The following is a 16,511-nucleotide window of genomic DNA, read 5'->3' as shown; positions in this document are numbered from 1 at the left end:
AAAAAAAGATATATTATTCTTGTCTCACAAGAGAGTGGTAAAGTGCCCGAGCTGCAGAATTGTGAGACTAGACTACAACCGGCTACCTCTGACTCAGTGTTTTGCAATCTTTAAAAATACAAATTTTTTTTTAAATTCCAAAAATAATGTATAAACTCTTAACACACAAGGAAAAGTAAAAGACAAAAACCTCTTGCTCCTTGCCCCCCACTCCTCTCCATTTGTACTGCTAAAAATAATAGTAACTACAGATACCATATTTTCACCAAACAGAAAGTTACTGCTCTTAACTGCTCCACGATGCTCTTCACCACAAGCAGTGAAGGATCCCGACGTTGGTCCATAACCTGTCTTGGTGATAAGGGAACTAGCAAGGGCTGAGATCACTGGCTATAACTCCTACCGTAGTACCAGTGTTTACACGATTACGGGTGGATTCCAGGTTTTGGCGACTTTCTAGACCTTTTTAGCATCATAGATTCACCTACCACCGTAGTGGGAGAGAAAGGGAAAATAATGCAAAGGTCGGAACAGAAGAGAAGAGGAGATGAATGTGGGTGGTGAGGGCGACAAGGTAAGCATGGGGTGCCCTCAGTGGGTAAGCAGAAGTGTCAAGGAAAGTGGCCAGGTTCTCAGTTACAAAGAGTTAGCCTGTAACTTCTAGAGACTTTTTCCAGAAGTCAGAAGCTTGGCAGTAAGAAGCCAGTTATTAATTTATATGTTTTTCCGGGGCACCTGGGTGGCTCAGGTGGTTAAGCATCTGCCTTCAGCTCAGGTCATGATCCCAGGACCCTGGGATCAAGCCCACATGAGGCTCCTTACTCAGTGGGGAGCCTGCTTCTCCCTCTCCCTCTGCCTGCTGCTTTCCCCTGTTTGTGCTCTCTCTCTCTTTGTGTCAAATAAATAAATAAAATATTTTAAAAATTATCTGTTTTTCCTCTTCCAAACATTGCTAAACTGATTTTCTCAGTTGTTACTTTAATGTATTCTTTCAAAATTAGTAGCCAAGCTATTTACCTATCACCTATTAAAATAGGATGTGTAACATTCAGTTCTTTTTATGGAGGGGAGTGTCTTTTTTTGTTGTTGTTGTTAACTTATGAAACATTTATCATTGGGGGAAAAACTGTACCTATTAAAAAATGTCACAATTTACAAATTGTGATGGTAAATGTCACTACCTGTTGAAGGAGCCATCAGGCTCAGTGAAGTTGTAACTTGAAGCCCAGTGCAAAAGAAGATGCACAAAATCAATTCAACATCCACAACCAAGAGAAACGCCCAAGTGTTTCAAGATTACAGTGCTGAAAGCATTTCTTTTAAAATATTCATCTTAGGAAGAGCCTGTGAAAGGGAATTTTTTGTTCTCTTTGATTGAGTCAGTATCACTAATAATAATGCTTTGGTCTCTCAAAAAGCCCCCTGAAGAGTCTTTTTCAATTTACTCATTTTTATTTGCTACTCAGTACCTTTTACATTACATTTCTTAGACTTTTTCCCCCTCCACTTCTCTCATACAGCAGTATAATCAAATTGAAATAACAAAAAGAGAGACTTTCTTTTTTTTCTTAACCTCCTCTGTTCCCAACCCCAACTCCTATTTCTTCAACCCAAATTCTTACAGGAAAATAGAGGAAAAAGAAAATAAGGAATGGGATGCCTTTCCACCTCTCGGCATGCATGATGGTCATGGTTAATCAAGAAAAGGCTGGGTCAAGGTGCTTCCAGCCTTTCCCAAGAGCTACCCTTGCCCAGAAGCTTGAGCAATTTACCTGGATTCACTGAAACTTACTAGAAACTGGCCTCTTTTCTTCTTCTTCTTTTTTAATCTCATAACTCTTGACATTGGACTCTTTACAAAAACTGGGGAGCGAAAATACTTTGTAAGAACATTTTTTCTTCTTTACAAATTATAGGATTATAAAGTAGCAATATAAATGAGTTTTCAGAATATAAGCCTCTGCACATGGGACTCAGTGAAGAGGACCACTTCAGTGTGGGGAGTGGGGACAAAGTAGGGGCAGAACATTTACCCCTGCAGTGCCTTAAGAGGATATAATTATACAAAGAAGTATTTAAATATTTTTTATGAAAATTTGCCCAATTATTTTCTTGTTTCATCAAATGTTTCTTCTTATCTGTACTTAGTACAAATATAGTCGTCTCCCCCTCCTTTTTCTGGTCTGCTTTTGTGGGATACTTCTATTTTACATTCTAACCCAGGCATTGTAAACCTGGGCCACCCCAATCTTAAAGACTGTATTCCTGAAACACCTCACTTGCATAAAGTGCCCCCTTCATCAAAGCATGTCTCTCCCCTTTTATAGGAGTCAACATTTAGGGTGCTGCTTACTGCCTACTAGGAGGGTTGCTTAAATATTATCACATTTAACCCGATGGCAATTTTCCCAGGGAGGCACTATTACTACTCCCATTTTGTAGATACTAAAACTGAGGCTGAAAGCGGTTGCACATGGCCACTAGCCTGTGGGCAGCAGAGATTTACTTTCAGGAGGGGTTCTGTAGACATTCGGGTTCACCTTAATAACATACTACACTGCATCCTTCCCTTGAAAAAGATCGCATTTGATGGAAGCTTTGGGAAAGACATCATCTGAGAGCTGACCTCCAGGAGACAACCCACCCCCAAGAAGCCGGCCACCCAGAACTTACTAGGGGGGCTAAGTGCCCTTAAACCAACACACTAGGGTTTCCTGTCACTAGTTACCCCCGAGTTTGTTTTTACCAGGGAGACTCTGATGCCACAAAAACCAAGTAGCTTAGCCCTGAGCCCACTTCTGCTCGTGAAGATTAGATCCTGAGGGCCAGATCCTCCTATGAAGAAAGCCTAAGAAAATGGTCTCAGAAAGCAGTTCTCCAGAGTTTGGGTTTAGTTTAGTTCAAAACAGGAAATCACGCTCCCCCCACCCCCCACCTCCCTCTCACCTCCTAAACTCCAGCTGTATTTTCTCTTTCTGGTCAAGAAAACTGCCTTTTGATTTTATAAAATAACGAACACACCCCATATTGGGCAGATGTTTAGGTAGTTTTATCCTTCACACTTTCACAAATTTTCTAAATGTTCTACACAGGGAATGCAGCTTTAAAAAAAAGACAGGCATTTTAAAAAACCATATGATGATTTCCCAGATTATTACTTCCCAAGAAAATTGCAATGAAAATGGAAGAAAACAACAAGGAAAATGAGGTGGTGTAAGTTAAAAGCGCTATATAAACATTATTTAAAAAAAAAAAAAAGCTCAACTGAAACACAACTTGCCGCTTGTATTACGATTTTATTCTGCCAATTAGACCTGAGAGTCACCCCCAAAACGGTGTGTGGGCTGTAGGGGTTCCTGAAGGACTTGAAATTGTAAGGTCTGGACTGTGCTTTATGTGAGAGAAAGCATCGCGTGTGTGTGTGTTTGTGTGTGTGTGTAAATGTAAGATGCGCACCTATATTACTTTGTAGAGCATATAAATTTCAACGTGGCCTCGGCCCCAAAAGACTCTTCAGGCACACCAAGCCTTGGGTTCTTGACTCCCAGGAACCCTGGCCTCCAGAAGAATCAGAAGAATAGAAAGTGATGAGAGTTACATTTGGAAATGCAGTGATCCCAATGGGATCAGCTCCGTTCGGCCGAGAAAGAACCAATCCCAGTCTGGGGCCGAGAAGGCGCGTCTAAATGAACTTCCGTACCAAACTAGGTAAAGGGCAACAAAGACCACATTGGGACAGCGCCCAGGGCCACTCAGATTTCACAATGCCTTTTTTTTATTCATACAAAAATAAATTTATTTACATTTGCTAGTATTGTGATAGAGAAGCCTCGGGACAGCGGCGCGTGCCCCCTGAGCCGGGTCCTTAGGTACCCAACCGGCTCAGCGGACCACCCACCGCACTCCTCCAGCAAGGAAGAACGTGGGCACGGGGAGGCTGTGCTGCAGGAGGAGGCCACCAGAGCCTGGGTAGGGGAGGCCGGCGGGGGATGGTCGGGAGCCGGAGGACGGGTGCTGCAAAGAGGTGTGGAGGAAGAAGTGGACGGAGGCCCCAAGAAGACCCGAGCCAGGCTGAGTGGGGGGCGCGGGGGTGGGAGGCTCAAGTCTAGACGGGGAGGTGGGTAGGAGCACAGACAGAAGCCGGGTTAGGAAGCGGCGGGCGCCTGGGGGGAGAGAAGGGCTTGACTGCCACGAGGAGGCAGAAGGGCCCAGAGCGCTCCCGGCAAACTCCGGCCGGGTGGTCCCTGAAAGCGTGCTTCCATCTCTCCCTGTGCAGAGGGCAGCCCCTTCATCTAGGAGGCAGCTGCCCTGTGGGGTACAAACCTGGCCCAAGGACGCCACTCTCCCGTCTTTGCAATTTAAAAACACGCCCCGATGTTGGTCTCCCGCGAACTCTGCTGTCTTTAAAGCCAATCATCCCGAGCACGTTCTAAGCATTGCCTAACCTAGCACACGCCTGTGCTGTGCAGAGCCGTGCCGTCATACACAGAGATCTGGCTCAGTCGGGAAACTAACTCCTAGGCGGCTTGGCGCCTGGTTATCCTACACTGCTAAAGTCCGAGGTTGGATCTGGTTCCGCGCTGTACAGACAGAAGGAAGCTCTTTTTGGAGAAGCAAACTGTCCTCCCCGGGATCCGCAGCAGCCGCAGCCCTCAGCGACCTGCGATGACAGCCGCGCGGCCAACCCTTCGGGCTCTGATCCCGACACCCGCCATGTGTCGTGTTCATAGTTCGGGTGGGGAGCTGTCTAGGAGAATTTAGGAGAATCCGATGGAACTTTCCCGCAATCCCTGGCGGGAGGGGGGGTGGTTCTCACGCTCCTTTCTCTCCGCCCCCAAACACAGACGCTTCAACAATAATCCCAGCAACCGTGTTCGATCTAAGCGGTGGTCCCACATAATCTGTTGGCAGCCGAAACTTCTTTGGTGTCCGAGTCGGGTCGTCCTGAGACCACGAATGGCCATGTCTGTAAAATCAAAAAGAGCATCAGATACTGAAGGAGAAAGTACTGTCTCAAACCGAAACCGTTCTCTTAAGTGAACCCTGGAATATCCCTTTCTTTTAGTAGCTCAGATTTTATCAGTGTTCTGGGAATGTGGGTGTCTTCCCTCTAAACTAGGATTTTAATTTTTCTGAATTTTGATTGTGTGAGACATGAGACGTCTGTCCATGCTTCCTTCTGGTCTTTGCCCTCAGGATGATTCGGTGAAACTTGCATGAGTTTGGGATTTTGTCTGTTTAATTCCCTTCCCCCCAACACACACACACACACACACACACACACACACACACACACACACAGCCCTCCATTCCGAGTAGGAACTGGAATAGGTTCTTTCTCAAGCCGGGAAAGTTGGCAGGTCGGAGAGGGACTTTCCAGACAAATCCCTTTTGGGGAAACCTTTCATATTCTGCAAGAACCTTTTAAAAAATCCAAAGGCTTTTAAACAGAGCTCGGGCCTTCCCTCCTTCCCTTCAGAAAACAGGGCTTGTTAAATAGAACCGGTCAGACTCTTAACTGGAAAAAGTTGGGCGAGAGAGATTGGCCATTTGATCTGCAACCGGGTAGTGGATGCAGATGGAACCCAGACTCACCCCGGACGTAGGATATTAGCCAAGAGATGCCACGGGGCAAAGTACCAGGTACAATGATCAGAATGAAGAAAACACCCAAGGGTGTAAGGTTCTTCTCCAAGAAAGTGGCTTGGCCCTTCCCCTGGTTTTAAGAAATTAAACTGGACTCCTCACCACCCATTCCAGAAACCCCTTTCAGGTTCCTCCCCCGCCGGCTGACTGTGCCTGGTGCCCGGGAGTTCCCCGAGCATATCCCGGCCTCTCGCCCCGGGCCTCGCGCGGGTGCCCCTACCAGGTTCACCGGGTGCACGTAGCCGTTCTCGTAGCGGTCCTCCTGCAGCAGCTGCCGCAGGTGCGCGATGTAACTGGAAGCCAGACGGAGCGTATCCAGCTTCGAGAGCTTAGTGTCGGGGGGCACCCAAGGCAGGCTGGTCTTGAGCCTGGAGAAGGCTTTGCTCAGCACGCGCATCCGGGCGCGCTCGCGGGCGTTGGCTGCGTTCCGCTGTGACTGCTTGCAGTCGGCCGCCGAGCCCTTGGGCGGGAGGGGCTTCTTGCCGCCGCCGAACCCAGCCGCACGCGGCCGCTTCCTCTTGCAGCCTTCCGCGCCGCCGGCCGCGCCCAGCGCACACCGCTCTTCCTCGCCATCGGGGTCTTCCTCCTCGGCCGACGAGTTGTCACTGGGAGAGATGTAGCTGCCCTCGGCGCCGCGAAGGGACGGCCTCTTGGAGGCGGGGACCGGGTACCCCCGCTGCAGCCCCCGCAGCTCCATCTCCTCGGGGTCGCTCACCGAGCCGGTGGACATCACTGCGTCCCCCACGCCCACGCGCGCCCGCCTTCCGTCCCCAGGCCGGCCTAATGGTCTCGGCCTTCCGCTCCCTCTGGCGGAGGCGGGGGCCGGGCAGAACTCCGAGGAAGACTCGAGACCTGGGTAGGAAGCGCGGGGCCGCGGGAGCGAGCCCTGCCGCTGACCTGGGAGAGCGCGGCCGAGAAGTGGGCGCCCCCGCCCAGGCTCCGCGCGCACTGCCGCGAGCTGCGCCTTTTGACAGGACTATTTATTTGTACTCCTCGGAACAAACCACCCGGGCCAAGCAGAGGGAGTTGGAAAGGGGGGCAAGAGGTGGGGCGGGGGCGTGGAAGGGGTGGGGACCGCTTTTCTGCGCTCGGGATCTGTTGGTGGGGGCGGGGAAGGGGAAGTCTCTACCCACTGAGGTTGGGCCCCGGGTCCGTCGGACCCTCAGATTGTCAGTGAGAGATGAGCGTGCGTCGGGAGAGTGAAGGAGGGGACCTTGTTCGTACCCACCCTCCTTCCACCCCCAACTAGTCTTAGCCAGGGCGAAGATTGCCAGACACTGAGAAACCCCAGGATCGCGACCTCTGCTTCTCTCCCCATCTTTTCAGCGGAACTCTATTGCCCAAGTTCAAAACGCGGAATGTATGACGGCCTACCCAAGGCTTGCCCGACAAAAGCGTAAAAAAGCAAAACAAGCAAACGACACCGAGCAATCCGCCACAATTAATGAACTTCCCATTTTCCTCTTCCTCTTTTCCCTATAATATGGCTTTATGATTTACAAAACACGTTTTGTTACATTGGTTCGTTCCATTTTCAACCAACATCTGTGACTTAAATGTTACCTCCACTTTGCAGAACTTCAAGCTAAGCCGCAGAGATAGGTATTTAAGCAAAGGACCCCAAATCTTCAGGCTGGTAAGTAGAATATGGACTTGAACTCCATGTTTAGCATCCCTGGCTCCTCCATATTTCAGTCGCGACACGCCTCCCCCTACACACACGACAAGCTGTTATATTTGCTGTTTACCACTGTCTTGGGAATTTCATGCTTGATTTTGTTTTTAATACCACAATGCATTAGATAGAGGATCTTGCCCCAATTCTTTGAGTTATAGTCTAGGGAATCAATTACTATTTTAGATTGTGTGTTGAAGAGCACACTCCAGGATGCAGAATGCTAACTCAGCACAGTCTTCTAAAATAAAAATGACAAAACAGCATCCAGAACTAAGGTGTCCTATGTCAACCAAAAATAAGCCCTCTCCCCCCAGCCCCAAAGGAAACAAAAGGAAACTGCAGTCTCATTTTCTAACTCAAAGGATCTTTGCAGTACCTGGTCTAGGGATGGGTACTTTATGTTGGAGGCAGACACCATTGGCCAGCTACTGAGTGCCTGCTATGTGTCAGGCACTGGGCTAGGCACCTTATGAGTGCCCAGTGAGGAATTAAAAGAAAACAACAAAATAATCAACCGCTATGAGGTTGGGGTATGATCCCTCTCTTTTACAATGAGGAAACTGAATCTTCACACCCGGCTAATGTGTTTACTCGTCCTTCCCCTAAAAGCTCATAGGTTCCCAAACCCAGCAAAGTGCAAGGAAACAAATGTGCAGTCAGCCCAGGACAGAGTGAGCAGAAGCCATGGGGCCAGCTTCCCTCCACTACTCCTCAGCAGAACAAATGCTCCCAGCTTCCTGCTTGAAGTGCCACAACAGGTGGCTGGCCCCGGCTGACTTCATCACTCAGGCAGCGTTCCACCTTAGTCTCCCAGGCCAGCCCGCCCTCATGGGGGATGTTTCACATACCCCCTCCCAGTCACCCTCATTTACAAAGGTTTTCTCCCTGTGTATTTTGTCATTTTGTTGAGGGATGGGGGAGGGGCTCCTTTTGGGATCATTTGAGTAAAAATACCCCTCATTTTCGGTTCTCTCTGGGATGGGAAAAGGCAGGGAGTATAGGACGGAGTATGGAGTTTTTTATAGGAGTGCTTGAACTTGAACTTGACTTTAGGTGCACCAGGAGAAGGAGGGAAGAAAAAAATGAGAAGGGGGAGCAGAAAGATGTAAAAAGGAGATCTCAGGCTAGCTTTCTGCATCACCTATTGATGACTTGAATCTATCAGTATAAATACATAGTCTCACACATTAGAGGCAGGCATATAGGTTTTAAAAATCTGGATTGTTTATACAGGTGCAGAACAAAGTCTTTCTTTAGAAAAGATTAATGGTGGGGAAAGTGCTAGATTTTCTCTAAACAGTCACAAAAAAACTGTACCCAGCCTCAACGCTAATCAGGTCATGGCCAGTTTCTTTTTCTTGAAGGAACTGACTGACCCCAACAGTTCATGCTTATTTTTTTTATAGCTTTTTCCTTCCCTTTTTCTTTTATGTTCTTTTCTTTTGATGCTCTATTTTTCCTTCTTCCCATTCTTTTTCCTTCCTCTGTATCTCTCTTCCCCCCCCCCACCCCCCCGCCCAGTTCTCTTTCAGGAAAGACAGGTCTCTTCACTATTTTCTTTTATCTTTCTTTCATCTTTCCCTTCCTTCCATGTCTTTCTAGTTATATTTTCATTCTTTTACTCTTTTTTTCAAGGTGCAGACTCCCGATGATGAGTGTATCATCAAATACATTTCATATTAGTATATAACTGTAGTTTGCTTTAAACATGTTTGCAATATCTGACATTTGTCACCTCTTTACACTTTGCACATGCTTTTACTTTTCCTTCTCTCTCAATGCAACAGCCCCATGAGCTGAATGTACAAGTATACTTAGCTCTTCTGAGAGCTTGGCTGTTTGAATTGTTTTGGCAAGTTACCATACATTGCAAATGAATAATAAAGGCTTTAGTTTTGTATTTTTTAAAAGCATATTGAAAACAATTCCTATCTGTCCACGCGTTGCAACCTTTTAGATTTGCAGCACGAATATACAGTTGTTTATGGTATCCATTAATGGCCTTGAAGGTCTTTAAGATGTGCTTTTAAAGTATGCATTACGGAGTGGGTGGGCTTAAAGTTACACTACAAAATAAACATTAATACATTTAATTATGTCTTGCAATCCTGGTCTTCCTGCTTATTGGTTGTATGACCTTTGGCAATTTACTTTTTCTGAGGCCCAGATTCCTGATCTATAAAATGAGTTATCTGCCTCATAAGGAAGAGGATGTATGTATATGAGCAATTGCTTGGGCCAGAGCCCCATATGTAGAAGAAGATCGATAAATGCCAGTTATTTTTATTACTGTGAATTGTTTCGCCCAACATCACACAGCTAAGTATCAGGTTGGGAACTGACCCAGATTTGTACCACAGGACTTGTTCTGGGTTTTGGATGGCAACCAGGATGTTTCATTTGCCTTAACTGCACACATCTACAGTTTGAAGGACATAATCCCATCGCCTGACATTTCCCATAGGTCTTGTAAGAGATCTCACTGAGGGAAAATGGATAGGCCTGCATTAGAAATCTTTTCTTTCTCCAAGTTCTCTTACCATAAAGTCAGAGCACTTCTCCAATCCTCACTTTCCCTATTTGAAAAGTGGGATAAAATTCCAAAACCAGAGTTAATGAAAAGATTAAATGAGATTGCAACATCTGTGAAAGCACACTCAGATGTAACACAGAAAAGGCACTTAATATGTTAAAATATTTTAAAATGCAATATTTAAATATTTGAAATGTTTTATAATATTAAAAATACCTAAATTTTAGGTTTTCTAAAAAGGAAGAATGAGGTGGGCTAATAATTACAGACCATGGAAAGTAAGCCATTGCTGGCTACCGCCCCTTCAGACTCTGCTGTAAGTACTAATTGAGGAAGTCTGAAGCTGGGCAGGTCAGGTGGGTTTAGGGTTTAGGAAGAGCAGGGGTTTCATCCACCTTCTGTGAACACCAAGCCAAAACATTACTAAGTAAATGCTTAAGATGTGGTTATTGTGGGAATGCATTTGAACAGATAGAGCCCTCTCCATGTGACTTTCCTGGTGGTATCTTCCTAAAGTTTCCTGATACCCTGAACTATCTGGTTGGCTGAAGAAACTGTCCATACCTTTGATCTAGAAAAATAAAGAGTGTCCAGCTGGCCCCTGTGGGAGCCACTAGCCACATAAAGCTACAAGAACTTGAAATGTGCATGGAGCACTGGGTGTGGTGAAAAAACAATGAATACTGTTACGCTGAAAAGAAATAAAAAAATTAAAAAAAAAAGGATTACACAGAAGCATTGCTTATCATAGCAAAATTAAGAAAAATATGCAATTGTTTAGAACACGTAGTTATTAAAAATGATACTGTGAAAAAAAAAAAGAACTTGAAATGTGGCTAGTCGTGTACAGCAGTGTATAATATGCACCAGATATTGGAGACAGTGTGAATAAGAGAATGTCAAATATCTCATTAGTAAAATGAGATAGGTTTTAAAAATCATATCAAAAAATGCTAACATTTCGGATATACTGGGTTAAAAGAAATGTTATTAAAATTAATTTCAGCCATTTCTTCTGTTTTTTATAATGCAGCTACTAAAAAATTCGGAATTACATATGAGCTCACATTATTTTCTTTTGGAAACTGTAGGGATTAATTTTGCAACTATACATTGTCTACTGTTTGCCCTGGCAGGTGTTGGTGAGACCAACTCCCCTCAGAAGACACACTCTGAGGGAAAAAGCATGGTAATGTGGGGAGCACAGGTGACGGTAGGTACCCTCTCCCTTACTCGTCTCATCTTCCTGGCACCTCACCACGTGTACTCAACCTCATCTCACCCACCCAAGTCTAGAACACGCTGAGAAACACTTCTGGTTGGGATTTCTGCCCCACCTTGTAATGGAAGCCTTAGCCCGATTTCCTCAGGCGGGACGGACACCCTGGGGACGTCACCCTGAGCTGCATGGCCTAGTTCATTAGTCCCTCGAACCAGCAGAACTTAAGGAGAAGAACGCCTAGACCTGGGAGGTGAAGGATCAGGTAATAGCGTGCACGAGTCACGTGCTGGGCAGATCACGTGGCATGCGGGTCGTGTGGGGGGTCACTTGGAGGCAGGGGAGGTCACCCTTACGCCAGGCCCCGGCCTGCCTTTCTTCTCTTGCACGAAGCCAGGGGTCCAGCTCCAGGTCCTCCGCAGCCTTTGTCCCGGGTCATCCAGGCTGTCCCCACACTCCCAACCCTGGAAGGAAAGGAACCCCTGGCAGCTGGATGCCGCCGGCTCCGTGGGCGGCGCCTGTGGAACACTCGGAATGGATGGCAGTAGTTCTCTGTTATCCTCCACACGACCAGTCCTCCACTGCTGGTTTACTTATCCAAAAGTTGTGGAAAGAGTTTTGCCTCCTTGGAACCCCAGGAGACCTTAGCGTGTAGAGAGGCCACGGCCTGGACACATCCGGTCTGTGGACGCTCACGGTAGAAAAGCCTGGGTTAAGAATGAAAAAAGGGGACGGGGGAGGTGACAAGATTCAGAGGCCTGATTTTCTCTGCCAATCAGGAGGGAAGAAAAAATCCTCATGGATTGCTTTGATAAGTAAAAATGCAAGTGGGTTTGGGAAAAGTTTTGTTTTGTTTTTAAAGCAGTATCTGTGGTTTCTAGGTAGCCGATTCCAAAGTGTAAACTCTTCCGCCAATGGAACGCTGTGTATCTCCTGCAAAAGACTTTGACTACTCCATTGGCAGAGTTAAAGCACACCAGCTCCCGGCGAAAAAGCCCTGTGATGAAGGCCTCCAAAGGAGGAGGCCTGTTTGCAGAATCCCTGGGCCTCACTGATTTGGAACATTCTGAAGGGCAAACTGGTTTAAAAAAAAAAAAAAAAATCCCTTGAGATAGCCGTTCACTTTTAAGCAGAAGCTAAGAAACGTCTGTGCCAGATTTTTCTTTTAGTGTTTATTGGCGGTTCGTTGGAAGTGTGAAAATATTCCATTACCAAAACATCCCTTGAAGTGCAGCACACAGCTCTGGTCTCCAGTATGTGGTCCCAAGCCTTGTTAATTGTGGAGTTCGCCTAGGAGAGAATAACATCCTGCCATGTGACTTGTACTGGAAAGAGCCCCCGCCACCCACCCCTTTGCTGTGGACATTAGAAGATTCTGCATCCATCAGCGGAGTGGCCTTGGGCTGCTTGCTCACCTTCTGGGAGCTGTTTCTCCATGTATAGCCCACCTCGCAGAGACGGCCCAGTGTTCAGGCGCCCCTGGAAACGGCAGAACATTATTCAAGGTTAGTTGTTATGTTATTTTCCCCATCCTTGTTCTCTCTGGCAGCACATATATCGTCCCCATGCTCTCTCCTAGCTTCCCATTTTTTTTTCATACCCCCTCTCCCAATAGAGTCATTGCCCTACTCAGAGTTGCTTTCATTTTAGTGACCCTCCCACCTTCCACTCCCGTCCCCACTCCTAGTGCCTCATCCGCTATAGAACACCCAAGTGAAAACTAAATGCCTCCCGGCGCCAGAAGGAAGTTCTCATGTAATAGATACTTGTGGTGTCAGAGAGCAGGGATTCTGTACACTTTGTCAACCAGTCCCTTAATCAACTCTTCTGTAAAAGAGGGGCCTCGCTTATTTACATACAAATGCTGTTTCCCTAAGCCCCAAGCCCCTCTGACCTCCAATTCTAAAATGGGCTCTCATAGATGATCAGAGAACAGAGAACAGGGAGGTGTTTTAGGAAATGTGCCCACTTTTTCTTAATCTCTCCCCCCCTCACCAACGTTGGCTTATTTGTGCTGCTCTGCCCAATTAGCAAGGATAATGAGCCAATTAGCTCGCAGGGGAAAAACCCACCCTGCTACATTCTTCTTTAGGTTTGATTCTCAAGCAGCACTCCCTAAAGATGTTGAAAAGAGAACCATGTAAGGTACCCTCCTGCCTTGTTTCATCACCCTGCCCCCATTCCTTCCTAGATTGCTACGTTCAGGCAACTTCCTTTAGGGAAGCCAGAATTAAAAAGAGAATGAAAGGCTAAACTGTAAACCCGGTGGAGGCAGAGACTGTCTTGTTCATCTGGACATCCCCAATGTCAAGCAGCTTCCGAAGGGCACTACCTAAACATGTGATGGTTGAAAACCTTCACAAACACATGAACACAGTTTAACTTCCACCCATAATTAATGGGAGGTGCACACTCAACCCATAATTTGCCCTTCATTTAACCAACTCAGTTTACTCCTATGTACTCTACCCTACTATCAACACTTACAGAGAGCCAATTACATTTCTTATTATCTGAGTGAACTTCTAAGGAATATTTCCTGTTTTCCTTATGCATTTATCTACTTTTCATAGATTATACTTGCCACAACCCCAGGATTAATTCTAAATAACTGAAGAATTACATATATTATAAACATCCCAGCCACAAGATTTTTTTTTATAAAAATGCCATCTAGCTTTAAATACCATTTGTAACTTTTATTCCCGATTGAAAAAAAAATCAGAATTTTTATAAACTTTCAGGGGATCACAGACCTTTGAAACCTCAGATTAAACTTTTTATCATAGACTAAGGAGAGAATGGAGCCCTTTAAAGTTTAATGGGTGAGCAGAGAGCAGAAGGAAAGACGGTAATCTGAGAAGTGAGAAGAAAAGCAAAAGAAAATAACATCGCTGAAAAGCAGGGAAGGAGTTCAGGACAGAATGGTTGGGGATTCCTAGTTGAGATGGTATGGTAAGATCACATTTTGAAGTTTCCCTTGTGCTCCAAACTCGTGGTCATAAGAGTTAAGACATAAAACATAGGGATGTGTGGGTGGTTCAGTCGGTTAGGTGTCTGCCCTCGGCTCAGGTCATGATCCCAGAGTCCTGGGATCGAGTCCCACATATGACTTTCTGCCCAATGAGGAGTCTGCTGCTCCCCCTGCTTGTGCTCTATCTGACAAATAAATAAATAAAATATTTTTAAAAAGATACAAAAAGTAGAAGACTAGAAAGACATAGCCATGTTCAAAAGCAAGACCAGTCAACACCTGTGTGGGCCAGGACTGGAACAGAAACTGGAATGTTGATTAGGGTTGAAGCTCCCAGCAGTTTTTCGGAGTCTCCTCCAGGCAGGAGCATCCCAGAGCTGAGTACCTCTGCAGATAAGAGGAAAATAACTGTCCCATGTGAGGAGGGAGACTATCCTGGGTCTCTCCTTAAATTAGGTTGCTGGAGCAGGGTTCCATCTTGGTGGGTGCAACCTCTAAGGAGGCAAAGGGAAGCAGGCCCAACCAACATGTTGGCTCTCTGACTAGGTCATTTTCAGTTGTTTTTGTGTCTTAATTATGGGTCACACTTTTCTGCTTCTTCACATGCCTGGTAACTTTAGTTTGGATGCCATCATTGTCCATTGTCCCTGTTGGGTGCTGGATATCTTTGTATTCCTATAAAGACTGTCCATCTTTGTTCTGGGATTCAGTTAAGTTAACTTGGAAATGGTGTAATCCTTTTTGGTCTTCCTTTTGAGACTGGTAAAAGGAAGCAGAGCGGTGCTCATCCCAGGGATAATCACTCCCCCTACTGGGGCAGGAATTTTATGAGCACTCAACCCAATGCCCTGTGAACCTTGATATTTTCCAGTCCAGTTGGAGCAGGTCTTGTTCCTGGCCCTCTGTGTGTACCTGGCACTTCTCCCTTTAATCTTTTTTGGTGGTTCTTCCCTCAACCTCTGGTTGTTTCTTCATATGATCTTGCCAATCAGCTGACTCTTCCAGGGGGACCCTCTGCAGGTCTCGAAATTCTCTCCCTGGGTGACCCCTTTCTTTCTTTCTTTCTTTTCTTCCTTCCTTCCTTCCTTCTTTTCTTTTCTTTCTTTCAAGATTTTATTTATTTACTTGGGAGAGAGTAAGGAAGAGAGAGATCACAAGCAGGGGGGAAGGGCAGAGGGAGAAGCAGACTCCCTGCTAAACAGGAGGCCTGATGTGGGACCTGATCCCAGGACCTGGGGATCATGACCTGAGCTGAAGGCAGATGCTTAACCTACTGAGCCACCCAGGCGCGTGGCCCCCTTCTTCCTGGTACTCTGTTCTGTAAATTCTAGCTGCCTTGTTCTCTGCAGTCCCAGTTCTGTCTTCATTCAGGGACTCTGCCTGGGTTCTCCCTTTCTGCTCCTCAGCCTCTAGTCCTCCATCATGGTGATAGCTGGGGCAACCGTCACAATTTTAGGGCTTGGTTTATTTGTTTCCCATCTCTTGGGGTCCACTGACCTTCACCACCTTGTACCAATGTTTTGAGAACTTCTATTTCTTGTGCTTTTGTTTGTTTTGTGGTTGTTTCAGGTGGAAGGGTGAGTCTTAACTATTTTGGCTACGAGTGGAAGCTTTTGGAGTTACATCTTAGGTGGAAACTATTTTCCTTTTGTTTTTAAGGATGAGAGTTGATTAAGTATGGTTGTATTTTGAGGAAGAAATTACAGACACTAAGAAAATATGAGAAACAGAAGGGAATGTTGATGGGCCAAGTTCCCAGAGGAGGTGGAAAAAAGGGGGTAGGGGTTGGCTTTGAAAAACAAGAAATATGCCTCTCTGCCTAAAATGAGATGAAAATAATGTGGGATGCAGGGCACCTGGGTGGTGCAGTCAGTTGGGCTTCAGACTCTTGGTTTCATCTTGGGTCGTGATCTTGGGGTTATGGGATCAAACACTCCATGGGGCTCCATGCTCAGTGCAGAGTCTGCTTGGAACTGTCCCCCGTTCTCCTTCTGCCCCACTACCCCACACACATGCTCTCTCTCTCTCAAATAAATGAATCTTTTAAAAAATCATTTAGTGGGGCATGCCTGGGTGGCTCAGATGGTTAAACATCTGCCTTCAGCTCAGGTCATGATCCCGGGGTCTTGGGATCAAGTCCTACATTGGGCTCCCTGCTCAGCGCGGAACCTGCTTCTCCCTCTGCCTCTGCTTCTCTCTCTTTCTCTGTCTCTTATTAATAAATAAATAAAAATTTTGTAAAAAAATAATGTGGGATGCGACAGTAGATCAGTAGAAGTTGGTAATGGGAAGTTTAAAAGGTTATTTCCTGAAGGTCTCTGTCTTCTCAGTAGAGTATAAATTTAGGTTATTAACTTCAAATAGATGAGTAGGCATGAGGTATCCAGATGAACAAAAGTGAGTAATGTGAGAAGTAACCATTTTAGAGACCATAAGAAAGCTCTGACTAAGTGTAAGGAAA

General features: G+C 46.0%; 1 protein-coding gene across 1 annotated transcript; it reads right to left on the bottom strand.

Annotated features, from left to right (window-relative positions):
* Nucleotides 1–3,278: 3,278 nt before the first annotated feature.
* On the bottom strand, nucleotides 3,279–6,595 carry MSC (musculin). The gene is made up of 2 exons (XM_080801379.1): nucleotides 5,867–6,595; nucleotides 3,279–4,966 (listed from the first exon to the last, which is right to left on the bottom strand). The coding sequence occupies exons 1-2, from the start codon at nucleotides 6,374–6,376 to the stop codon at nucleotides 4,880–4,882; spliced, it is 597 nt and encodes a 198-aa protein (XP_080657505.1). The 5' UTR covers nucleotides 6,377–6,595; the 3' UTR covers nucleotides 3,279–4,879.
* Nucleotides 6,596–16,511: the final 9,916 nt, after the last annotated feature.

The sequence above is a fragment of the Martes martes genome, assembly GCF_963455335.1.
Source record: "Martes martes genome assembly, chromosome: 4".
Classification (NCBI taxonomy): Eukaryota; Metazoa; Chordata; class Mammalia; order Carnivora; family Mustelidae; genus Martes; species Martes martes.
This window is presented reverse-complemented; position numbering and strand designations above follow the sequence as displayed.

Bases quoted from the DNA above. Each gene is read 5' to 3' on its own strand.
- MSC (XM_080801379.1), bottom strand. From the start codon at position 6,376: ATGTCCACCGGCTCGGTGAGCGACCCCGAGGAGATGGAGCTGCGGGGG. The intron at 4,967-5,866 runs GTAGGGGCACCC...TTGATTTTACAG, and splicing joins ACGTGCACCCGGTGAACCTG to ACATGGCCATTCGTGGTCTC.